This window comes from Gymnodraco acuticeps, unplaced genomic scaffold, assembly GCF_902827175.1.
Source record: "Gymnodraco acuticeps unplaced genomic scaffold, fGymAcu1.1, whole genome shotgun sequence".
Classification (NCBI taxonomy): Eukaryota; Metazoa; Chordata; class Actinopteri; order Perciformes; family Bathydraconidae; genus Gymnodraco; species Gymnodraco acuticeps.
The window spans coordinates 583,230-610,467 of record NW_022991180.1 but is presented as its reverse complement, the minus strand read 5'-3'; the positions used below and the strand labels follow the sequence as shown (position 1 = coordinate 610,467).

Genomic DNA, 27,238 nt, shown 5'->3' with positions numbered 1-27,238 from the left:
ATCACTCCGGCTTTACAAAGTCCTTTATTTACAGTTCAATACATTGGAAGCAATTAAAAAAAACATTATTACAATATTTTCAGCGTAAATAACACTATGGAAAACACACGTTGCTACAGATGTACTGGGTCATTTGGAGTCATTCAGATTTTTACATTTCTGCATAAACACTCCAACAGATGCATTTCTGTACAGCATTTTCAGCGAAGCGTTTCACACCACAGTACCCCTGGATTCCCTATTTTTCATACATTTAATTCTAATTATAAACAAACAAATAGTGCATATAAATGTCTATAGATAAAAGACTTCTGCTGGTCTATAAATCCTAAAAGCTCAAAGCGTGATTTGCAGAAGGGCCAATGTCGATGTCAGTCAGTAAAACCCTGAAAAGCGTCTCTGAGCTGCAACACCTTCAAACAACAGGCAGTGATTCAACACATCACCAGGTTTCCATATCAGTTTCAGAAGACGGTAATTCATCTTTTGGTTTCCTCCCTGCCATACTCTCCTCTCACACTCCCGCTGTAATACAGTGATTCAAAATGAGGTCTTAGGTTTCACATGGCCGATATCAGAATTCAAAGTGCAGTCACAGCGGAGGAAAAGCAAAGCGGCTACATTTGATGCATAGGAAGACGAGCCTGAGACGCATTTACAGCAATAAAAGCATCATGATAAGAAAGAAATAAAACAGAAACAAGTCTCATACAGTGTGGGGAAGAGTAAGTAATCACATAACACAATACATTTCCGTTATTTGGCTTAAGATTCACGCTTTAAACGGTAACCAATGGACGGAAGTGGCTTTGATTGAATGAATGTCAAATAAACAATTGTATATATTCTGATATCAAATGATAGCAATAAAAGAGCTGCTATTATTGAACTATTTTAAAAGACTGATGTAGACAGATTATGAGATGACACGCCCCTGGACATAAAACTGGTCATTTTGACTTTTTATGTTCACATTTTTCTCTCCTTGGGATCCATTTGAGTCTTTATTGTGTCTCTCTTTTGATGGTTTTCTATCTTTTTGTGGCCATTTGAGTCACTTTCTTGCATCTTTTTGTAGTTGTTCCATCCAAATAGGAATGATAACTAAAGTTGAATCACCTTAACACACAATTAGGGCGAGACTGTCATGAGTGGATGACTTTTAAGAATCCGTACAAAGCAGTTTTCTCAGTTGAGGTTATCCACTTCTTAACACTTATATTATGTGTGCAATAACAAATGCGACATGCTTCAGCTCCAGAACAGAAAGCCTGACTGATTGAAAATGAAACGTCGCTGAACCGCTAATTTAACACTGTTAAAACATGAGATTAAATGGATGAGAGAGTTGTTGAAATGAGAGTTTGAAGACGATAAAAGCCAGGATCACACTTCATGCCTTTCGTGTTGACACAACTGTGCAAACACGAGACTCAAACAGGGACTGAGAGGAATTTGGTTATCGATTGTGTTTGGCTCTGATTTGCTGTTAGATAACCTCGCAGGGACGGGCAACATCTAATTTGTTTAGGAAGATTTAATCCAACTCATGTAACAAAGTATCTTTACTATTTACTATCTATCATTTGAAGCTTTAAACACTTAAGTGGGGTTAATATTATACTCAGTTATCTTTGAAACGGCTTCTTTGACAAAACAGCAAACTACATTTCAATTTTTAGACTGGAGCCCCCGCTGCAGCAGATGTTATTTATGTAATAAAACAACAAACAGTATGTCAGAGAATGAGGTGACAGTTCATTTGTACCATCTAAAATGACAGAGAAAACAATAGGTTTGCACAAATCTCTTTGGTCAACATTCACACTACATCCATGCACAGTGCAGCTCAATGGGAAGATCAAAACCAGAGGGGCTTCTGGGTCGCCTCATATGGAAAAAGTCCAAGATGTGTCAATAGAAGAGCTAAGGGAAGCAGCCGTGCACTGATCTTAGACTGAAGTGGGAAATATTGCTAAAACTAATCAGCTAGTCTTCATTTTGGAAGTGTTTGCCCTCGTAAAAACCTTAAAATATTGTTTGCAAATCTTCGTAATGAGTATTAATCTCATATTTTGACAGGTGATGTATATTTTTGTCTGATTCTGTTGCATCAATATGTTAAAACTACTGTCTCCAGAGGATGGAAAGCAGGAAATAACCACTGTAACCATCAGAAGTGTTTTCAGACTATGTGTTTTGGTTTAAAACATGTAGCTTCATTGATGAGGATGTGGATGAATTGGCTACTGTACATCTAGTTTACTTCTCTCCAAAAAGAGCGGGGCCGCTGCTTCCCAATCATCAAGCTGAATTAAAGCATTTTAAGGTGCTTAAGAATGTCTTTTTCTTGCACAAAAATACTTAACATTGTTCAGATTTACCGAAAAATCATGTAATGATCCTCCAATGAGAGGAAATCCAGAGCTGTGTGCAAACAAAAGAGCAGACATTTCATATTTTTGCATAAGCACATTTCACAAGCTACTCGGCGATTCATTTGTTAATTATTGTTCTGGTTCAGCTGAAGTGGTAACAACCATTTTAGAAAGCAAAGAACTCAAAAAAACAAACAATGGCCTACTTTTCACAGGACAACAGAACCTATAAAATATAAGAACACTTGTATTTAATCCAAAATCTGTATACTATTTAATATGTTACTATTAGATAACTATTAACTGACAAACCTCTTGATTAAGCAGAATTAAAGTTTTGGTTTTCTTCCAGGTCTGAATCTCTGGGCTTATAAATGGATCACATGACCTTATAAAGAAACCAAAACGTTCACCTGCAATCAGTCAGGCTGATGTGCAATCCAGAGGCTCAATCAAAGAAAGACAGTACTGTTTGATCACTAACTATATTATAGAAAATTACCTAGAGTATCAAAACCAATTCTAAATATGGATTGCAATTGGAAAAACGTATACAATAAGTAAACAAGACTGCGGGAAATTACACTGTTTAAAGATCTAAATGATTCACTTAATTTCATTAACGATTTTGTTCTTTAACCAACTCTTTGAGTCTCACTCCAACTGGGCAGCGAAGTAACAAATACTTAATAAATTGACTGTAATAACAAGCATTCTGCTTTTGTTTATTCCCGTGCAAATCCTCTTAATTCTAAAAACAACCTGAGCACAGAAGGAAATCATTTTGGAAAGTAATGCTTTTGACACTAAGAATTCATCCACACTGACTGCATTTGGTGATAAAAAGGATTCTGAAATGAGGGAGGTAGGGACCGATAGTGGTTACAGAGAGAGAGGAAGGCTTATTGCCAAGGTTATTATCTTTCTAAAACCAATGTCTTTGTTTGTTTAAGCTGAACAAAACTCAGGGAAAAACTTTTTTTGGCAGGTACAGTAAATTGTAAAATGTTGAAGTAGTCATGAAACACAAAAAAAAGGATGTTGCATCGTTTTAAAGTACCATTGAAGGGATAATATTCCTGATTACAGATTAGCTAGCCAAAAACCTCAGACCCAGGGTGTTGAAATATGACACACAAAATAAAATGGACCCTTATTATTAATGATGACACACATGCCGTATTAAGCTGCAGTCGGACAGGATTCATTTCTGAGGAACCATGGGTAATTTTAATATATTGTTCAGTCCCAAATGTGTATTTTTGCTAGAAAATATTGCTTTGTTCAATTTTTTTACAATCAAGAATGCTGTATTACCCAGCTAACCTCAGCCCTGTCCGAATGGGGTTTAAAACACATGTCATGAGATCGCAACAATTGTCAACACCTTCATCATTCAGTACTCAAATTATCAGGACACTATTAATTTCTGTGGCTGAAATATGACATAAGCAGACATGTAATTCAAGGTAACAAAAAACGTAAAAATGACACGGTCGTTTGTATAAAAACAATCATTTTGGCCCAATTGGTTTGCACAGAGGTTGTCGGTATGTTGCATGTTGGTTCCTGACGGGACAGGAGTGCAAGACCATTTTTCCCGGACTGAAACCAGGGGGAATGATTGGGAAAAGTCTGCAGATTGGACCTACAAACTTAAAAAACTTCTGCAGAGTTGATCACTTGAGGAATTCATAATCTCTGTCCATTAAAAAAAAAAACTTAAAAGAGTAAACAGGAAACTTTAAAAAGGCACATTTGAATTTCCACAGGCGTAATCTCGCAGAGAGGCATATGATGACACGACATGACGACATCTGCGCTGGAAAGGAGTGAAAACATCGTGGCTCTTTGGTGGCATCGCAAACACTCGACAAAAAACGAAAGTCCGGGCTTATTAGAGTTCATTAAAGGTACTAACCAATCGTCTCCTTTTAAATAACGACAGTCAAAAGTTTCCTTCTTCCTCTGTAAAATCGGAGGGAAGAGGGTAGGAATCAGGTCTCCAAAGACAAACAGGATCCAACACGGAAACATCATAAAGCAAAATGCTACATCTGCTGATTTTCCAAGGGGTTAATCCTGAGAGTAGTCCTAGCTGTTGGCACTTCCTTGAAGGTAAATGATCCGTCCAATCAGGAGGAAGAGGAGGCCCATGCAGAGCAGCGCGGCATGCTCCTGTTGGATGTGAGGCAGCAGGTTGGGATGGATCACTACCCGTCGTCTGAGTCTTTCTGCCTCACGCTGCAACAGAGAGGAGAAGAAGAGATGTTGCACTGTTAATGAAAATATGGTATGTGTTAGAGCCAGTATTCTGATTTATAAGAAAGGCCAAATCAGGTCCTTGGTGGATTTAATTTCGGCCCGCAGGATAATTTCTAATTACTGTTCGATCTGGCCCGCCGGTATATTGCACGCACACCTTCACTCCATCCTGAGGGTTTCCTCAGCTCAGAGCCTGACCCCAAACATTGATGAACTTGCACCCAAGATGAGATGCCAAGTATCTGGCTTGAACTAGCATCACAGAGTAGCACACTGAGTTTACATGGATGTTTCCTCTTGAGACAACAGGGCATGTTTGTTTTTGTCTTTGAGGGAAATAGTTTTTTTGAAGCTGTTGTTGGCCTGTGGGAAAATTTGATCATAAGAAATGACTGAGGAAAAGCTGCAGATAGAGCCATAAGAAATGAATGCAACTGATTATTTAATGTTTAATGTTGTTTTTATAGGCAATAATTTAAGCTTTGTTAGTTCCAGGTTTAATATGTGCAATAAGTTCATTTCAATAAGTTTTGCAGTAAACATTGAACCAGTCCGGCCCTCGACTAGTACCGATGTTTTAATTTCGGCCCACTGTGTATTTGAGTTTGACACCACTGATCCAAACCATCGGAGGCCAAGCAACTCTTCAAACTGTGAGTAATTTAAAAGGAAAGAAAACGAGTTAAAACGGTCTGTTTAAGGCGTCTAGGGGCTTGATAGGAAGACAAGGAAGGAAGCCACAACAGTATGAATACATTATAGAGTAAGGTAGCACCAAGCAGTGCACAACAAACACAATGTACAACAATAATTTGTATTAATGCTGATTTTTATTCCATATTGTATTCCTTCTATTCCATTGCAATTTTTATTTTACTATATTTTAAATTATTTCTTATATTTTTCTAGTTCTCTACCTGTGTTTTTAATTCTTGTTTTCATGCACCACTACACCAAGTCAAATTCCTCGTAAGTGTAATTCTACCTGGAAATAAACCTGTTTCTGATTTCTGAACAGAATAAAAAAGATGAAAAGTTAAGTAGTGGATATATGACAACAGAATGATATAATATTCTTTGAATACGATAACGTTTGATGGATTATTCGCTAGCCTCTTTGTTAATGTGCTAAAACTGTCAATGTTTCCATTCCCACACTCCACATATAACAGTGATATGGTCAAACCAATAGGCCTTTGATTTCAGACCAAAACAGCGTCTTGTTTCTCGCCTGAAAGTAGCTGAAATGACCACTGCTGTGATGTCATCAGCTGTAGCTAGGTGGCTAATTAAGCTAATGCTAGCTCCATGACTTGACTGAAAACGTTTCATTTATAACTGTGTTGGCCTGCTTAGCTGACACAGCTGGAGTAGCAGGTAACATTGTTTTTTTGATTGACTCATTTTGAGATAGAATATAAAAGAAAAGAGATTTTAAGATAATGGATATAAATTGTTTTGGTAAACGTAACGTAACATGAAATGTAAAGTGAATTTGGCTGAAGCTCTTGTGAGTTAAACTTTCCCAACTGTGTCTGTTATTAATGGATGAAAAAAGTCCTGTTCAGGGAGTTCTTCATGTCACACACACCCACACACACACACCCACACCCACTATGTGTACATCCACAGGAAGCAGGTAAGTATAGTTCTCTACATCCTGCCACAACTCTCTGTTCTGCCACCGTCTCCAGGTGTGATGTACTTTTTTAAGAGGGTCATTGAGGGTCACCGAGTAATGCACATCCACTGCATTTTTCAACTGTCAAATGTTTGGCCAAACCTGAGATAACCCTGAGGACATCATTAATTTTGGTTTATGACTCTAATAGTTCCTTCAACTTGTAAGCTTTAACTGTCTTTTCACTTCTTTTTGGCACCATTCTGAAAACACTTGGCACGCTTTTGACTGAATTGGGTATTTTATATTTCCATCCTGCTCTCTACCTCTGCAACAGGAAGCTCCAGCCAGACTCCAGCAGCAGATTTTCCCAATAAGTGAATTTCATTATTGAAAGCGAGATAAAACACATTGAGCCTAACACCAGAGGAGGAAACAGATGAGTGGAAGACTAGTTTACCCTTTGAAGATTCAGTCTGATTCACATTTTTGGCAAGTCTATTTTTTTACTGAACTATAGTAAGTCCAGAGTAAAACATGTCAATATTAACAATAAGGATGTATTTCTATTCATTGATGGTCCTCACTGACTTTTCCTCCAATAGGATGTAGTAGATGGATATTTGAGATTGTAATTGAAAGGACCTAACTGTTGGATAGATTGCCCTGAAATTTGGTTGAGGAATTCTTGATCCCCTTAGGACAAATTGTGAAGACTTTGGTGATCACTTCAATTTTTATTTAGGGCCATCATCAAGTCATCCTTTGTGTGCGTTCAACATGTAGGTTATGTCCAAATACCAGCAGAACTAATGGCCTTTTCACCTGACTCAGCTGTAATTTGTTTAAAGTCCTTTTTCTTCACATTAGCATGCTTAAATGTGTGACCGAATGCAACCAAGAGAGTGCAGCTGTAAACTCTTATTGTGTTATCATGGGTTTCAGGTTTAGTTAAAATCCACCTCATTTTTAAGAAGAAAAATAAATGAACACATCTCCACATCTGGACAAAACAAAACATCTGGAAAAACACTGACATATCACAGTGTACTTTTATATGATCATCACAGTCTGACCTTTGTTACTCTAAATTAACATGAGTCACCAGTGGAGGAGCAGCAGAGATGATAAAGTCATTGAAGAGTCATTTGATTTCATTAAACGTCATCTGTTTTCACAAAGGAAACTATCAAGACATTTTTTTAAGATCTAGTTACAACGCCGCTGCCTGGACTTCTGACATGACAGTAAATCACAAGCGTGGGTGTAGAAACTACAGAAAAGTTCAGTGCCCCTTTTCATCCGTCACCATTTTGTTTTACATCACAGATTAGATCTTACCCTTTGTTATAGGAAAGATGCAGTAAAGCAACTTTGGGTGGTATCTATAATTATACTACTATAGTTTTTGTTATTTTTTATTAATGTTAGCAGCATTTATCATATTGCAAATTAGAGACTTGTCTCTCGAAGCAGTTTTGGAAGACTGGGCCAAGTTTGTGGTTTTAAGGTTGGCAGAGTTTCTGCGCTTTTTCCTCACCTCACCAACCGCTGTAAAACTCTCTAGAAGATCTGCCGTTTGCCGACCATGATATGTATCAGACATAAAGCTTGGTTTAATATAAGATGTTACATTTATTGATCGACACATGTCTATAAGAAATGGGATAGTCAGCAGTGCAAGTCATTCCTAAACACGTGTTAGATTATTCAGATGTTTGGACTCCAAATGCAAGATCAGTCAGTTTTCACCTACAATGCAGTATATCCTCCACTGTTAGCACTTACTATATTTCACATGTTCTGCAGCTAATAAGAGTGGAGGAAAAACCGAGAATGACAACACAACAGGAGGATGTGGTGTACCTGGGAGGAGCTGAGACGCGATGTATGTGGTTGACGCATTTACATCTGACCAATATCTGTATACAATGTTTCTCAAACCACATCCGAATCAGATCAGCCAGATGCCATGAAGACATGATGGCATTTAACGTTTCTGTAAACCACAGATATGTTGAATGTCAACGTTTTTGAAAGTGATGCGAAGAACAAGCGAAGCAGTATATTGAGGATTTGCTTTCTTGTTTTGCGTTATAAGAAGATAAATATCACTGTCATCATGCTTGTGGATTCATTATAAAGAAAGAGCCAGAGGGCTGATAAGATAAGACTCTATGCTGGCAAAAACATTTACCATGGCTCTCTTCAACGCGTATATATGAGCATGTTGTGTCTTGCTTGTTTGATGTTGTTTTGTTGCAGGAATAAGTCCTACAAACTAGAAAGGAGTTAACATTAAAGCACTTCCGGTTCCCTTGAATGGGTTTTCAGAAAGAAGCCTGAAAAAGGTTTGTGGTAAGCAAGAGCTTAAGAGACTGAAATGGTTTTTTTCTACAACGTAAAATAAAATGGTACACAATCGCATAATTGACAAATGTCATAAAAACAGTGGTTGCTGGCCCTTTTTTCAAATGTGTTAAAAGGATAAAGTTCCCAATCATTCCTGACTAAACTTTTGCATTTTGGAGGGGTCCCAACACTGGGTGGGTTGTCGCGGGAGGAGGTGCTGCCGTACTGACGTTTATTATTGACATTTTTGTTTTAGCTGACTGGTTTTCTATTTGTTTATTTTTTGTTTGTCTGTTTTTGTATATCTGTTTGTCTTCTGTCTGTGTGGGATTGTGTTGGCCTTGGTGTTAAGCAGTATTTACGTCGTTACTCTACCTATTTTTCTATAAAGTGAAGATTTGTTTACGTACTTTTGATACATGCTCTGATAGAATAACTGTATGCTGTTGACAAAACCCAATAAACAAAGTTTACAAAAAACAGTGGTTGCTAACAAGCGGCTGAATGAGACTATATGTAATTAGCTTTCTTATTATTATTATTATTATTATTGGTTCTGTTTTGCAGTTTACCGAAATCTAATAGAAAATCCCTTAGTTAAATCACTACGTAACACTCGCGCTTCTATTGGCTAGCACTCCAACAGATTGTACGTGATAGGCTAAGGGGCGGGACATCTCTAAGCGGTTGACCAATCACAACAGAGCCGGCCAGCTAACCAATCAGAGCAGACTGGGCTCTGGTTTCAGACAGAGGGTGAAAAGAGGTGCTGCAGCTCAGGCAGTATGAGACAAATAAAGAGCTTTTTGAACAATGTAAACACGTCACAGTAGTAAAACACTAATATGAACCGGAAAATGATCTTTATATGTTCTTTTAAACACAAACAATAATGTTAAAAAGGTTACATTTAATCATATGTTCTTTTGGGAAAATGAATAATTACATGTGCTTTAAAACATCATGAAGACAATTGGGCTGGTCTGTTATTTGGTCGTATTTCAGTCAGGGCTGAGAGTCTGACACCAAGCCAAAACCAGTTTCACCAAACACTTGAGTTTCAGCCTTGAACCTCAGGACTACAGAAAAAGAACCACACACGCGTGCAGGCGCACTCAGACCCTATAGCTATCCTCCGAATAGTGTCCTCATTTTAACTCTTACCTCAAATAACCCCTTCAATCATCTGAGAATAGAAAACCTGCTGCCACACATCGTTTTCCTGCCGTCACGTCTGCAGGCTTCTAACAAGTATGCTATTGTGATGCAATGAGAGAAAACTGACATACAGGCATTACAAAATAAAGAAGCAAAATATCCATAACTCAAGTAAACCAACTTACTAGAGTCAGTCAAGCAGGAAGTCCACCAGTCAGATTGAAGTCACTGAACTAATAATGCAACCATTGCAATCCTTAGCCAACCATTAAAACAATAAGCAAAAAATCACGTGCCAAATATCTGCACATAATTGATAGATATATTGATATAGATCCTGTTTTGTTTGAATGCTTTCCCCCTTCTTTTAAGCACCCATCTATGTTCATGTATTTCAGTTGACACTTGATATACATTGGGCATATGAACGCTTCACAATAAGTGTTTCTCCTTTATTGTACATCAGTTATTTTATAACGGCAGTCTAATACAAGTGCAAAGCAGACACCATTTATAAAAGTCCTCTAGTGTCCTGACTTTAATGTTGATGGGAAGCTCCAACATCCATGATTTGCGTTCACGTGCTACAGCAGTAAATCATGTTGTAAATCAAAGCCAGAAGACAGACAAGAAAAAGGCTGAGGAACGGATCAGTGCATTTAGCAGCTTTAAGCTAGGTTCAAAACACAGACGTTAAAATGGGTTAGTTTTATAAAAAAATTAGCCCCTTTAAAGTTTTCGTGAAGCGGTAAATAATCAACAGACTAGCTGTCACCATGTTTATTTCTGCTTTTGGGCATTTTAACACTGAGGTCGGTGTGGAACTACAGCTTCTGTGTCAGTCTGTGATGTCATTGGGCCCAAAAATAACTTGATCAACTTCCCAGTATGGACATTAACAGCCCTTATCTAAATGGTTAGGATCTTGAAGTTGTAAAAGCCGAATTCAGAGTTTATTTCATTTGGAGGCGGGGCTTAAGCAAACTGCAAGTATTCGCAATGGGCTTTATAGATACAGGTACTTTTTCCCTCAAGACTCAGGCTATTTTGTCTTCATGCGCCACTGAGCCACTTCTATAAGATTGAACGGACTCCCGCCTCCAACGCTGTATCCAGTTCTCTTTATACATCCATGAGATGCTCCCATTTGTAGTCTTTGCAGCGAGTCAAGTGGCTATTATTGGAACTGCAGCTTTTGGTACTTGTGCTCGGGCTCAGCCGAAGTTTGTCGCACGGTTCGAAGGAAAGGATGTCAGTTATTGTAATATATGAAAATGCTAGATAGTTGTTGAACAGAAATCCTTTCAAATTGCACCAAAATCCCAGACCATTGATAGGATACAAAAGGTGATTTTAATAACACAACTTTAAATATTACGTCTTTACTTTTCTGTTTAGGTTTGGAAACTTTTGATGCTGCCTTCAGACACATCTGTTGCAGAGAGTTTCACATATTTCATCTCAGCCTTGATTCTCCTTCTGGCGGCTTTGTTTTCACAGTGGAAACATTGAGTCAGCCCGTTCCAAAAAGCTCATGTGATTTTGTTTGGTCACCACAACTTACTATGCTGCTGCAAAAATAACTCAACACACACATGCGCACAAGCAGACACACACAGAGCAACAGCTGTCATCATTACTCTCTGCCGAATGTCCACTCTAAAACTCTGCCCGTTTAGTTTTCTAACTGCAATGTGAGCTTCATGTTTTAATGTACAACAAGGTGCTTAATGCATATGCTCTTATAATGTATAATGTCTGAATCTGAAACAACTCAAGGTTTTTAATCCAAAGTCTGGCTGACTAACATCGCTCCAAGTCCATGCATGTCCATATGACTTATGTCACCAATGTTTAAGAGATTCTTAAGAGTGTGACTCAGGGTTTTAAACTTATCTGTGTGTGTGTGTGTGTGTGTGTGTGTGTGTGTGTGTGTGTGTGTGTGTGTGTGTGTGTGTGTGTGTGTCTGGCCTTAACTGTTGCACACTGACCACATGTTGTCAGTAAAGTAGAGCTTAGAAGCTGCTCTTTGGTAATATGTGTGCTATATAGAGTCATCAGAAAGCCCCGAAAATATAAGAAAAATAAAACAAGACAAGCATTCAACAGAACAATCCTTCAGCTACAGCAATGTAGCACAAATCAGTGTTTAGTTATGCATTCCTGATAGAAACAGCAATGCACTCTTGGTTGAATAAGAAATGCTGTGTTTCTCCCGCTCTTTGACTTGAACACACACAAAGAAAAACAGCAGCAGCCTGTCCCTCTCAGTTATTTCTGTCTTCAGAACAAAGGGTTTTTTACCTCCTACTGAAAGATGACAGTGTGTGTTGGTGTTTTTTCGAGTGTGTGTATGTGTGTGTAGTTTGAGCGAGTTTAAGTGTGTCAGTGTTTTAATGTGTGTGTGTTTTGGCAAGATAATTAGACCTTGTGCTTTGCTCCCTGAGAGCTCCGTAACCACAGGGCTGAACCATAATGAATCCACAGTCACGGACACTAGGCTAACTAACACACACACACACACACATGGTTACAGATGTTTGAAAACAAACACAAACACATATTCACGCACACATTGTGTCAATGTTTAACTGAGAGAGTATGGGGGGGAGGCTGGATTAAATGAGGGCAAAGGAGAGAGCAGCAGAAAACAAATAATTACATATGATACGGCTGATGACACATCGCTGAACATGTTTTCCAGACAAATAATCAATCATCTCAATGTGCTTTCTATGTGAAACTATTTTAAGAAGCTTTGCTCATTTCTGAGACACCTGTGTGTTTGTGAGTGTGTTCTCAGATGATATGAGTCACATTAAAACCTTTACTACAGGCTGAGGATATTCAGCCCTGCTTATCGTACGATGCCTTCAGGCAATGAAACTGAATAAAGCTCTTTCGACAGAAGAGTGAACACACAGTGCAAATTAGTCAACAGTTATGTGTGATTCATTGGTCATACTGTAAGACACTTGTACAATGCATTACAAATAAACCTGGTGATATATTCATGGATGTATATTCAAGTGTATCTCTTATTTTCGTTCTTTGATTAATTTAACAATAATGATTCATTCAGGTGTAGCATTCACGTTGCTGTCCAGTGCTTTATGTTTTTGATGATGGCTAAGAGTCCATGTTGCTCCATGATAGTTGAAAGCTAAGGGATGACTTAAGTTGTAATAAATCATCCTGATGGGAGCAGGAACATCTGTACAGAATGTCATGGTAAATCATCCATGTGTGAAGTTCACGGCAGTGCTGTGAACTTGTTGGAATTTCCTTTTGTCCAATTTTATTTGTGATGTTGAAAATATAATCCCTCCAATGTGTTAGCACACTCAGTTTAATCTCTGTCTATTCCTCTTGGGACCATGACCGTCATTTTGTGTATGTTTTGGAATGTGTTCTTTTCTTCAGTTATATTGATCCATGTCTCTTGCAGACCTCACACAGGACTGAATTAATCCTACTCAGATACATTTGTTTGGGGTTGTGGCGCTCAAACATCCACACCAGCTGCCTGAATTACCGCAAATGTAACGCTGGATCTGGATGTGATTCACCGTCACGCCTGGCCTTGCCTGGTGAAAAAAGTGAAGTTCATGGAGTTCATGAAGTTCATTTGCCAAAAACCTCCTTTAAAGAAAATGTAATCCCACCAATGTGTCCTGAATGACCCAGATCTCCAATGACGGTACAGAAAAGCTCAAAGCCTGGAGGTTATTGTCTAAAGGAAACATGGTTCACTGAGAACTACACCTACACACACTAGTCTGTGTTGAGTATGGTGTGAGTGTGATGGGGACTGTCCACGACACTATAAATAAATAAAGTAAAGTAAGGATGTGAAGTGGTGAATTTAACTGAATGTCTGGTGGTGGGAATGAACCCTGTAGTTTAGCCGTGTTTGAAAAAGACACAAGACCGTTTACTGATGCGTACGGAGAGCAGGCTTTAAAGCAAACCCCTATAAAAAGGAGATTTCTCATTCTCAAGTTCTTAAGGATGCAAAAGATCTGAGGATAAAACATGTAGCCTCACCTGTCATACTCCAATGTACCGGAAAAACAACTAAAGAAAAACTAAATAGTAATAATAATAAAATGTCTCCACTGATCTGTGTTGTAAATGTGATTTCTGTATGATTCCAATCGCTTTTTATAGTCAAAATCAGCAAATTTGCCGAGCTCCGCTACAACTACATGGGAGCGATGAGAAGTGAGGCAGGGACGAGCTCTGCCTCACGTAAACCCACAGTAACTGGCTGGAGCGCGGGCACTAATTTAACGCGGGCACTTATTTTGTGAGCGCGCTCAAGCCAGTTACTGTGTGGTGAGGTGAGGCACAGATGAGCTCTGCCTCACCTCAGAATGCGTCACCCCACAGAAACTGGCTGGAAAGCGGGCCCTAAGCGCATGCCTGCACCATCTCACTGTATGTCACCAATGTAATGTTTGTTGATCCCTTTATTACATTTATCCTCGCCATCCATAGTCTCTAAATAACTTATTTAACGTATATGATATTTAGGCTCGCTGGTTTCATCATACAACGGCAATGAAAAAAGCACCAGGGGAGGCAGCCACAACCTCTGCCGCACTGAAGGGGGCGCAAGTGAGCCCACAGGTTCTTGTTGCTACTGTTATTCTACGTAGAGACGGTAGACGCAAACAACAAACTAGACTTTTGAAACTAGAGGAAGATAAGGAGGACTTTTACAAAAAAGTAATGGAGATTGTTGTCCAGAAGGGATGCATGGACGCATGGACTTCATCTTCAAGTCAAGGTAAGACCACAATTGTAATGAACATGGGATCTTACTAAGAAAGAACAATCCAATATTTAGATGTTGGGTATCCTTTTGTTGAATGGTCTGTTTAAAATGAATCGAAGCATCAGAATAAAAAAGCTTTTGAAAATAATCGAATATTTCGATTAAGGTAAAAAATATAATATTTGTAAATTTGACTCTGAAAGAGTCAGTGCCTCACCAGCCATGAACCTCACCGCACGTCACTGCCTCTAACAAGGCATTAGGTGCATACTTGCCAACAGCAGAAAAGATGACAAGCAAACTTACTGCAATCATATGTTCAGTGTTGGTATTTTTTTCTTCTTGCCAATTCAGACCGATCCACCTTCCTGTACCGTGGCTCTTGTACACTGTTGGCTACGGGAGAAAATAAACAACCCCAATTATGCTAGCAGCCTCTTGCCAGCTGGGAAGTGAAAGGTGGATATTTACAATTTCTCCCACGATCTCACCCCTGCAGCTATAACCATAGATGGAATAAGACAAATACAGGATACCTCACTGGCTTTCCACCAGTGAACACAGCCTTATTCAACCACAACGAGGAATTAAACCTGTATCTCTGACGTGTTATTCAAGTGCTTTGCCCTTATTTCTGTGGTTATTATGTGCATTTACCGTCATATTTTGGTTGTTCACTAACAGCTCTGTCCTTATACTGATGAATATTTGATTGATGTTTGTGAAACCTGAAAAACGTCTTATGATGCAGTGGTTATGAAATCAAGTGTAACCATGCACGACAACAGGGAACAAACCTCCATGTTCCTCTTTCATCTGCCTCCTCATTGTTCTGCAGCGTGAACAAACATACACGCTGACACATTCTGGATTATTCCATGCCCAGGTTCACAGATGGCTTACCACTAAGACACAAACAAACACACACACTTCTCTTCCTCTCTTTACTAAATGTTAAACCACATTTCCTCTGCAGCCCGACTCACAGCTGTTAGAGCAAACTATGACTCTTGGCAAATACTTAGAGTTATTCCGCTGTCAGACATTAAACTCCTGATTTTCCCAGACGTATGTGTCTTAACTTGGTGAAATGTTCAAGGTGCACGATGACTGTATATGTGATTATCCAGAAGGCAGGTAAATGCAGTGATTGATCAAAACCAAATCCTGAAAGATGGATGAGTAGCCCAGCTGTGTTAATGAGGGGGTTTGAGAGCAATGTGTTGACTGCTGGAACCACAAGTGCTCTCAAATAATAGCGCTTAAGGGGTTTCATGGCTTTTTGGTTAAGGATGTGTGTGGGTTGGGGGGTGGAGAAGCATGATGGCAGAAAAGATCAACCGTTTCCCTGTTGGATGCTCATTAACACCCAGAAGGTTAAACACAGGGGAGAACACATTTGAGTAATTAGTCTGCCTCGCTAGCTTTATCACAGCTAATCTTTTGACACTCTGCCCCTCCATGTGAGGTCGGCCCAGACCCTTGGGGTTTTTAAATCTACTCTTAAGACACACTTCTTCTCCCTGGCCTTCTAGTCAGAGCGGAGCACGACCCCTGACTTCTCCCTGTGTTTTTTATATATTTGCTGTAATTTATTGTCTTTTATTGTGATTGTAGTAATGTGTTTTTGTTACATGTACAGCACTTTGGCTCGACCAAAAATAAAACTTGATTTGATACTAAGCGAGCAATTTAAAGAGGACCGATTCTCCTCATTTTCAGGTTCATATCTGTATTTGTTGCCTCTACTGCGACATGTTATAATTAGGGCCGGGACTCGATTAAAAAAAGTAATCTAATTAATTAGAGGCTTTGTAATTAATTAATCGAAATTAATCGCATTTTTAATCACATGTAAATATTTGACCTGAGAACAGTGAGAAGCAATTTTTTTTCACATGGATTTTAGTATACCATTAGGCGCATTCACACCGCAGTACTTTTCCCACAAAGGTTCATGAGAACTTAGTTCATGAGAACTCTTTGAACCTGGGGGTGGATTAGGCAAATTACGCCGCTGACGTCACTTCTTCTTCTTCTGCTTTGGGTTTACTGGCAGGCCGCAAACCACTTCACGGCGTATACTGCCGCCCAAAGTCCCCGGCCGGAAGTCCCCGGAGTTAGGGACTGGCTTCAGTAGAAGCTGCTGGGACTCCCAGCAGCTTCTACTGAAGCCTTCCGAGTAAATCGCCAGAACGCCGACACCTCCTCATCTCCACCGCTCCCATGTTTTATTTTGTGTTGCCATAAGTTAGTCTCTCTGCGTTTCTGCGCTGGGCTAATGCTAATGATAATAATGCTAATGCGAGGATAATAAAATGGCGGCTTCACAACACTTTTTGGGAGTTTTACGGGGCGTGGTTTGCAATCCGCCCAGCCAATCAGACATATAGCTCTTTTCTCACAAGAGAGCCGTACGAAAGTCCCTGCTCTCTAGCAGCTCTCTGCTCTCTAGCAGGGACTTTCGTGGGGGTAAAAAGGTTCTCATGAACTAATTTTAGTACCTGCTCTTTTTGGTGTGAACGCGATAAAGAGGCTAACGTCCACGCTAGCTTCCACGCTAGCTGCTATATGTTTTGCATTGAGGTGATACTTGAGGCTTGATGTGCTGCGGTGATATGCGAATTCCTTTTTGCATAATTTGCACACAACCGTGCTCTTATCGACGCTTCCATCCGTCCGTTTTTTAAAACAACATTTCCCACTGTTGTTCACTGTGGTTTATTGTTGTCTGAAGTCATGAACGTTAGTTGGTGCTCCAGTATAATCGGTACGCCTGAAACTCATCCAGTGAGAAACGTTCCACGGTGCAAAAATAAGTGCGATTAAAATGCGTTAATTTTTTTAACGCGTTAATTTTTGTGTAATTAATTAATCTTAATTAACGCGTTAAAGTCCCGGCCCTAGTTATAATGTTCAAAAAGGTCTTTATTCCTCTCATACTGGCTGTGCTGCAGCCCCTCTTTTCACCCTCTGTCTCAAACCAGAGCCCAGTTTGCTCTGATTGGTCAACCGCTTAGAGATATCCCGCCACTTAGCCTCACGTGCAATGTGTTCGAGTGCTAGCCAATAGAAGCGGGAGTGTTACATAGTGATGTCATTATGTTCCGAAAGTAAACAAAGGAGTTCAATGGAGGCGTTTCAGATGGGGAAAGAGTGTGGGAGAGAAACTCCCTGGGATTTTAGCCTTTGCAGACCATTCACATGCACACTAAATAACACACTACAGGAAAGAGGAAACCCAAAAAAGCAGAATAGAGCCTTTAAGCTCGACACTAGGATGTAACAGTCCCGTCATGCCTGTCCTTCAGTTATATTTTTAATCCATTTATCTGATGGGATTCAAGTTACCCATGTTTTTTTCACTCTTCCTCTCTGGCTTCCTAAAGCTCCATTTATCCCTTTGATAGTGGAGTACATAAAACTGTGATGATGCAACATGCAGAAATGTTGCCAGGGAAACAGAAGCCATGAGGAAATTAACTCTTATTGCAGCCACGCAACTTTACAACACAACCCGTCTGCCTGCCTTTCAGAGGATTTATATTCTCTGCAATAATGTAATTAACTCTTCAGTGACGCAATAGTCAGACTACAGCTACTTTCATTTTTATAGCAAAACCACAGCTGATCAATTAAGTTTACTCATCCCTCTTTTAAAATACTGCATAGTCATGTAATTTCCTAAATCTGCAAAATGGTAAGTTTCAATAAAGAGCCAATAAAGATAGTGGAAACAATTAAAATGCCTCCCAGGTGAAAGTAGTATAACTGTTTTTCTTCTGTGGTATTGGTATGCTGTGTGTGAGTGTGTGTGTGTGTGTGTGTGTGTGTGTGTGTGTGTGTGTGTGTGTGTGTGTGTGTGTGTGTGTGTGTGTGTGTGTGTGTGTGTGTGTGTGTGTGTGTGTGTTAAGTTTAGGTCTTATAACAGTGTCATCTTATGATTATTAATAATGTAAAAAAAACATTGAACATAAGCAGACAATTGAAGGTTCCTACGTGTTAACAACCACACAAGATGTTTACATGTGGTCCATCTCTTCACTTATAAAAGGTGATATGAATCCAGACTCTTACACACTTAAAAAAAGAAAAGAAATCCAGCCACATTTACATCCATATTTTGCTGCAAGTATAGACTCGCAAAGTGATTTGTATTTCCAGTGTAATTAATTCAACACAACAATAACATTATCCCTTTTACAAGTGCGTCCAATATTCACAAGATTGATAAATGCTAAGTAAGAACCTGCATTCACAAACACTTCCACTACATCAGTTCCTCTGACAGCCAGCTGAGAAATAACTGAGGCTGAACATACAGGCTCCACTTTTATAATGTGAGCAGTCAGTGAGTCCCTCTGGGTTTCACCATATTTAAAAAACCCAAGTGGTACCACTAACTTTTGTTTTTGTTTCTTCAGCACAGCGGGAAAGTGTTTGAAGGCGGCGAATTGAGCTGCTTTTCCCCGCTCTGCGCTCAACAAGTCGGTTTTTTGTCATTTGTGTTCTTTAATTTAGTGTTTTCTGTGGTAGATAGATCGTCTGCAGCTTCAGGCGGACTTCTCGGTTATTTTCTGATCAAAATCATTTTGTTCTTCTCACCCAGGGCGCAGTGGGAATAGGCTCCCTCAGATCTCCCATGGCGACCTTGTAGGAGTATTTTTGACCCCCAGCATTTTTTTTTTGAGCCCTTCTGAGAATCTCGCATACCACATTCAAACAGAAAACCATGGATAAACAGCCTGTGATTTGATAAACAAACGGTTATCAATTGGGGCCAATAATATTATTGACTGTTGTTAGATGGGGACAGAAATCCAGCACCAGACACCTTTTTACGCTGCTATGGACAATCTTGCACTAATGTACATTCCCAAAGATATTGAAGTGACTGTTATTTTGTATATATTTATTGTTGTGTTTTTTTATCTTAAAGGTGGGGTAGGTAAGTTTGAGAAACCGGCTCGAGATACACTTTTTGTTATATTCCATGGAATGCTCTTAACATCCCGATAGCAATGAATATATTAAGTGCTTTGACAACAAATCCATAAAAAAACGTCATCTGTGGAAGCCGTGGCGCTGTAAAAAGCACGACCAATCATCTGAGCCGGCCCGGCTAAAGTAACTGGATGGCCTACCTGCTTGTCAGCCTTCCATCTGTGCACAAATGTATCTCGTGCCCTCATTGGTCATGTGCGCGTTGGTGTGTGTTGGAGGAGGGGCTCTGTAAGGAAGTGGGAGATTTTTTCCAGCTGTGTATTTTCAAAATCTAGCGCACTCTAGCTGGTTTCTCATGTATAAATGTGTCTGTTGATTGTGTATATATAGGATATACATATTTTATACATATTTTTATCTATGGGATTGTGGGAAATGGTATTTCGATCTCTCTGTCTGCACACACAAACTGAAAGATTGACAATAAAGTTGACTTGACTTAAATCACTAAACGGAAAGTGTATACACACACACACACACACACACACACACACACACACACTAACCCTGAGCAGTAGATCTCTGTTGTATTCGTCTCCAATGCGTCGGAGCTCTCGTCCGAATTCCTCCCTCTGCATGTCCCTTGCTGCGTTTCGTTGCTGCGTGCTAGAGGGGCTGAGAGATCGTCCTGTAACAGAGAGGGGAAAACATGCCCACCTTAGAATTAAGATCACACATGCATGTATTATATGTTTCATTTGTATTAGCGATGCTGCTTTTGTTTAGGCTTATGCAAGTTAGGGTTATCGACTTTTGATTCATAGTTTGAAGATGCAGTCTGCATAAAAAGATAGACATAAAGACACAAGTATATTTGGTGACCTTTAGAAGCGTTTTTTTTTCTTTCTTATCCAATTTTCTACTGCACTCCACTCATCCTGTTAATGGTATTGATGTTCCTACTGTAGTGGAAGCTGCGTCATTGTTGGACAGAAAGCTGCATTACACACACACACACACACACACACTATGTATGTACGGATCACTAGCATCCCATTATTTAAAGAGTGCACCTCACGCATTATGACAAAGATGTGCAGCTGACTGGAACATTACACGTTTATGTACACATGTGTGTTTCTGTGGCTAATCTGATATTTTCAGTCAATACTAAATCAGTATGAACAGTCTGAAAGCCCTGACCTCTTATCGAGCTTCACTTATGACTCACTAAGGGTTATGAAACCCATGCTTATTATTTCTCACATCCTCCAATATTTATGAGAACTAAACAGCAATGTAATCATCAGTTCACCAGAGCACTGACTGCACCCCCCAGTGAGATGCGATGGAAACTATAGGCACAGATGTGGAAATACAGGAAGTGTTTTCTGTAAAATATTAGAAAAGAGAACCAAAAGGTAAACTATGTCAAGTGATGTTGTTGATAACAGTAGAAATGAAAGAATTAAAACACAGATAAGCATCTTTTTCGCTTGATGTGGAGTTCATTTTCAGCTATCTCTCAAAAAACAGTCTCATAAAGTTATTTAAATGGCTTACAATTTTGGGGCAAGCAATAAAAAGCAAATAATTTAGAAAACAGTCTTATCTTATTCTCCTTAAGACATGGAGACAAGCACTTATTAGCCAGCTTTGTTCTAAGTTATGTCGAAGCCTCAAGCTAAATCTATCTTTGTACAACTAGCCTCTAGGTTGTGTTATAATCAAACAGTGTTTATATAAATCATAAAAGCCTCAAAAGGGACTGTTCCACTGGCGTTGTCTGGAGAACCTGCTGCACGAGGAGGAAGTGTTGTGATGGGATGGCTGTAAGGAACAACAAGATGATACACTGATCCCCTTTAGGCTTTTATCTCTCATTCACACAAACAGGCGAGCTTTCCTGATAACTCAAACTTTCAAAGGACAATACTTCTGTGCATGTGTGTGTGTGTGTGTGTGTGTGTGTGTGTGTGTGTGTGTGTGTGTGTGTGTGTGTGTGTGTGTGTGTGTGTGTGTGTGTGTGTGTGTGTGTGTGTGTGTGTGTGTGTGTGTGTATCTCCTGTGCTATCTGATGGACGTAGCAGATTGAATGAGAGGCGAAGGGTTTCAGTCTGCATCTGACAAAAGGCCTGCAAGCCTATTTTGACTGCTACACACACAGGACTATTTTGATTGCATACTTAATGAATAACACACACACACACACTGTTCTGTTTTGACTGGTATCTTGTCTGGCTGGCTGCAGCGAGAGAATAAAGGAGACACAAGGCAATCAGTGAAGCTAATCACTGCTATTATAAAGAGAGGTTACAATAAGGAAGTTGTATTTTAGCATCCGGAGATAACTTTTGAACTTGAAAAACACCATTTATCCTACAAATGCAGATGTGGTTGAAGCTTGGGTTTTAATAGGGGGGGGGGTGGAAATTACAAAGTCACGCAATTCTAACATGCAGTATGCAGTATGTGAGTTTCTGCATTTTAAGTAAAAATTACGAGGAGAATCTGGAGGAAAAAAATGAAAAGTTCCCCATGACCATGATATTAATAAACACTAGTGAATATATTTGTCACCCGCTGCACTAGCACTGCTAGGGGATTCACACAGCTGTTTCTTTTGTTGTGCCAAATCTCAGCCTCATGTCACAGCTTTGTTTGTTTCGAAGTAACAGGATGGGCAACTTTAGCCGACAGCATTATAGCTCTAAGCATGCGTGTCTTCTTCTGTTTACTCGTCCGAAAAAACAGCAGGCATAAAAACAGGGTCAGGGCAGTGAGAAGTGATTAATGTCTAATAAACACTTTGGTGGCTCCATCAGTACGAGCTGAAAACCACAGAGCCTCAACACACAACTCCTGGAAATGCAAAAGCTTCAACTAATACTTTCATTGCCTCTAGTTAGACTCCTTAAAAAGGGAAGTGCACCGATTTAACGCATGAAAGTGTGTCTTGGAGAGTACTACTGCGTATGTGAAAAATATTTATGAAGCCGAACTGTGACAATTGCCTAAGGTGAAGTCCATTGAGTTAGTTTGAAAAAGGAAAAAAACTCAGAGGTGTGGAGTTAGAAACAAGTGATCTTACACACTTATGTAGCACACTGCTTGAGGCTAGCGGCTCGAGGCTACATTAGCAACTAGCATAACACATACAAATCTTCAACCAAACCGGCAGAAGGTTGTTTTGCATTTTGGGTAATGTAGGCTATTGGTTTTGGCAAGGACAAAACATAACAAGTGTGGTTTTACTGCAACCAGTTGTATACCTTTTTGAGTCCAACTATGTTTTGGAGGTGCTATGAAATATGTATACGGCTATACGCTTAAATAACTTTTACTTAACCCTTAAATCTTGTACATCATCTTCAAATGCGGCAAATACTTTATAATCTTGAGAGAAATTACTATTTAATAGTTGTGTGTAATAAAATATTGGACTACATTAAGTAAATGTTGCTTTGATGTGCGCACAGACAAATGTACGTTCTTTATGAGAACTTTAACATGGCATTTTATTGCAACTAATCAAAACGCTAACAATAGATATTTCTGATAAACATTTTGTGGGGCAGTACTGAACATGTTAAAGTTTGTTTGCCCCTCAGATTCGCTGAATCGTCGCTGCCACATTCGTATTACTTTGATAGTGCCTCCACACACACACACACACACACACACACACACACACACACACACACACACACACACACACACACACACACACACACACACACACACACACACACACACACACATACCATGTATACATCACTTCAGGGGACATTACATTGACTTACATGCATTTCCTGGAGACTTATCCTAACCTTAACCATAACCAACACATGCCTAACCCTAACCCTTACCCTTAACCTTACCCTAACCCTAATCCTAAACCTAACCAAGTCTTCACCCTAAAATTAATGATTCCCCTTATGGGGACCTCCAATTTGTCTCCATAAGGGAAGCCAGTCCCCACACGTGACTATGTAAACAGATTTAGGTCCCCACAAGTATAGTAATGCTAGACCACACACACACACACACACACACACACACACACACACACACACACACACACACTCACCCCCCTCCCCCACACACACACCCAAACACAACATTGGGCGTAGCCAGAAGTCAAGACCCTTTTCCTTCCTGTAAATCTGACTCAGCAGGATTCAATGAAAACGGTGAATCCAAGGCAGCAGTCCAACGTCAACAGGTCTAACAAACTCATTCACAAAACTCACCCGTGCAAAACAAACAAAAAGTACAATTGTCCTTACACAGTATACAAAGTGTCATTATGTGTTAGTTTGAGATGAAAATAATCACTTGACTAAGGGGTTCATTCAAGATTAGGACTTAAATGGTGATTTAAGTGAATGTCCACTGTTAATAGTTAGTTAATGTCTTTATTCCTTTCAAATTTTGATATAGTGGCGATCACGTTTGTGCAAATACATTACATTGCTGTTAGATTTCGATTGTATCCGCAGGGCTTTGGAAGGATTTTACACACTCGTAAAAAGGCAGCAGAAATTATCAACAGAAGAGGATTATTACGATGGAACAAAAACACAGGACATTTGGCAGCACTGAGGAGTCATAGTAGTGTGTTTTTGATCTGCATGTTTCAGCCTGAATATCTTTGGATTTCCCTCTGAGAGCAAATTCCATCTGAGTGATTTACACATGTGTGAGTAAAACAATATTTTGGAAAGATGCATGAGTAAGTTATAGTAGGAGGAAAAGGGGAGTGCAACAACCTCAAGTTTGTGTTCATCTTCTTTCATTGTTAACATACACCACCCGCCCTAACCCTCAACTGTTTGATAAAGGAAGCTTCAGGGAGTTTGTGCCGGGCTCTGGTTTCATATTTTGCAGCAAACCCACACAGCAGCTATTTCACAGAGAAAACAGTGAAAAGCTAACTGGCTGATTCAGGTCAATCATTTTCACACATTACAGGTTCAGTTTTTTCAAAAGGGCGGGACACCTACACTTACTTTAAACACTTCAATTTGAAGGAATGCATGCTTCTTAAATCTGATAAACTAGATTACAAAATTAGTAGTGGTTTAGCATTATGATTACAAGTCATTGTTGCTTTTTGAGGAAAGTCACTGACTGGAAGGATAGCAGCAAAACGACAGAGAAACGTGCTCAAAAGTGAAAACGTGTGCACAGTAATGTAAAATACATGCTTTTGTGACATTAAATCCCTTTCCAGATAACTCTAAATCCTGCTTGGATTCAGTGTTTGGCAGCTGATCGTCGGTAATATATGCAAAGTGACTTTGTATCCTCACCGTGCTGCACGCGTGTCCCGGGTCCACCCCCGTGCGCCTCAGCCACGCTCTGCAGGGCGTGTTTCAGCACCTGTCCGGTGGGGCTCGGAGTCTGCGTGGCTCGGTCAGCCGTCACTGGGGAGAGCGGGGAGCCCGGCAGCGAGTCTCCCTCTAAGGAGAAATATCCACTGGATGTGCGGCGTTTGAAGTTGAATATCGATCTCTTCAGAAACACGTCGAGGCTGTCCGCAGCTGGGGAGCCGGCTCTGGTTCTGCACACGGAGGGTGAGGCCGGCTCTACTCCTCCGGGGGAACAGGAGGTTTGCGCTGAGGCTCCAGCGGCTCCCACGGGTAGTGGATCTGCTCCCTGTGGTGCAGTTACTGCTGTGGAGCCATCGGGGAGATTTGGTGGTCTGTTGGATGGTCAGAGCAGCACCGTCAGTGTGGGCTTTCATCACTCTGTCTAAACAGCCTCGCGTCTGACACAACAACTGGATGTGAAGCTGCAAACTACGTACTGTTTCCGAACTATAAACCGGATTATTTCACAGGGATCGTGATGAGTGCTGCGCCAATGAGGACGTGCCAACACAAAATATGTTCAACATGTTGACTTATTTTATATTCTAGCACATGTGCCCCTGCAGCGGATGTCCACAGAAACATTCAGAGTTGTGCAGTTAGTATTTGACAGGTTCACGTGCAGTGAGTGTGTTCCTGATGGCTAAAGTGTCCGCCCGGTGCGTCTCCATTGTTTAAAGAAGATGCTGATGCAGCAAATACTTATTTGACTGTATGTCTATGTGTGTGCTCGGGGGGTGGTGTCATAAAGGAAGTGTCTGGAGTCAATTGAACTGCGTCACATATAACAGCCTGCAAGAAATCCATCCCCGACCAGTCAGTCTGGGAATGTTATTTTAAGCAGCGTATTGTCTGATCGCACAGTTCTGGTTTTATTCAGGATTCCTTAGATTTCAAAAGTGTGGAATTATTAAGATCTTACTTTTGGTGTTAACACATACTGCTTTGCATTGGGTACAACATTTTACGCCGTTGTTATTTTCAGGTTTAATCGCCAAATATTGCCATTCTGATTAAAACGCCTCATCAAAAATATTTTTGACGCAGCGCTTCCTGTTGTCCAGACTGAACAGCAGCGTCCTAAACGCAGGGATTCCCAGCAGCACTGACCTACTTCTGTGCCAAATAACCAAAAATGATAAAAGACAGTTTTATGTTTACGCACAAGTCGTTATATACCGACACAGACTTTTACGCACCGTAGATGAAAAAAGTCGTCCTTTTGCCTTTTACGCATTATTACGCACGGAGAAACAGCCTCCACACGCGGGCTTTAAGTGGGCGCCAAGTCTGTCCTGCAGCCATATGAGAATGTCAACTTTCGCTGTGGGTTTCGGTGCAGATCCGACCCAAGTTCAGATGGGAGATATCAAGCGTGGCAGGCAGCACGTAGATAATGGCACCCATACCGGCAAACAAACCTCGCCGAGAGGGGAACACGCTCCACCGGTACAAAAAAACAACAACTAACAAACAAACATTAATTTGATCCGGTGCTGATGTGTTACATGTCTTACGAGATCCGTTCAGCAGCACGTCTGCACCGTCACTGTGTTTACAGGACAAGGGCACGGACAAAGCCTAGAAGTGCTTGTGCGCCTCCCACCGGGCAGTAAACCGTGTCTTTAACATGGATACATCACCACTTATACTAGAGTGGAGCATTAAATAGCGGCTGGACTCTGTGACCTCGAAGATAGCAAAGCAATAGTGAAGAAAAAAAACACTTTAATTAAAAGGAACACCGTACGATTTCGTATAGTTTGCATAATAACTCCGGACTCCTACTGTAAATCCCTCTAGATATACAACAGGAAAAGCGTCCTTTTAACATATATTAGGGGTATTGCGATGAGAAGAAACCGAAGAAGAGACTATTAACTTCTGTTTAAAGTTACTTATTACGCATGACAAACGCATAAAATACATGTTTTTATGTCAAAAGAAAGCAAAACGGTGTAAAAGAAAAGCTATCATTAATTTCCTTTATTAAACCCTCCCAAGTGGGTATTACTGCAGCTGCCGGTTTGAGGGAAACTGCATTTTTTGTTTAAAAGAACACACGATGCCTCTTTACAAACTCACCTGGACGGATGGGGCATGTCAGTGTTGGGACATCATCTCTGGCTTCGAAAAAAGAAACACGATGAAATTAGCTCTGCGTAAATATGTCCAACAACTATTATTATTCCAAGTTCAAATAAGATCCACAGGTCGAAAGTGAGCTACACTTCTCAAAGTCGACATAGATCCCAGAGTTTTGGCTGAAGAGCAATGCTTGAATAATCCTCCTGGTCCGAGTGATCGTTGTCTGCATCTCCTTGCTTTCTCCCTGCCTTCTTCTCTTGCACTGCCTCCAGAGCCG

General features: G+C 40.1%; 1 protein-coding gene across 2 annotated transcripts; it reads right to left on the bottom strand.

The window, feature by feature from the left end:
* LOC117560823 (bcl-2-like protein 11) lies at positions 1 to 27,238 on the bottom strand. 2 transcript variants are annotated; one of them, XM_034237890.1, is made up of 5 exons: positions 26,959 to 27,238; positions 24,814 to 25,205; positions 20,065 to 20,186; positions 14,861 to 14,950; positions 1 to 4,622 (listed from the first exon to the last, which is right to left on the bottom strand). In XM_034237890.1, exons 1-5 carry the CDS (start codon positions 26,973 to 26,975, stop codon positions 4,473 to 4,475), a joined length of 771 nt encoding a protein of 256 aa, XP_034093781.1. In that variant the 5' UTR covers positions 26,976 to 27,238; the 3' UTR covers positions 1 to 4,472. The 2 variants fall into 2 exon arrangements, with proteins under 2 accessions (XP_034093781.1, XP_034093782.1); XM_034237891.1 differs by lacking the exon at positions 14,861 to 14,950 and having other exon boundaries at positions 26,959 to 27,237.

What these genes read in the sequence shown, in the direction of transcription:
- LOC117560823 (XM_034237890.1), bottom strand. An exon ending in ACAGAGATCTACTGCTCAGG is followed by an intron (nt 14,951 to 20,064) that starts GTTAGTGTGTGT and finishes TTTCTCCCGTAG; the next exon opens with CCAACAGTGTACAAGAGCCA. An exon ending in ACACTGAACATATGATTGCA is followed by an intron (nt 4,623 to 14,860) that starts GTAAGTTTGCTT and finishes TCTCTGTTGCAG; the next exon opens with CGTGAGGCAGAAAGACTCAG.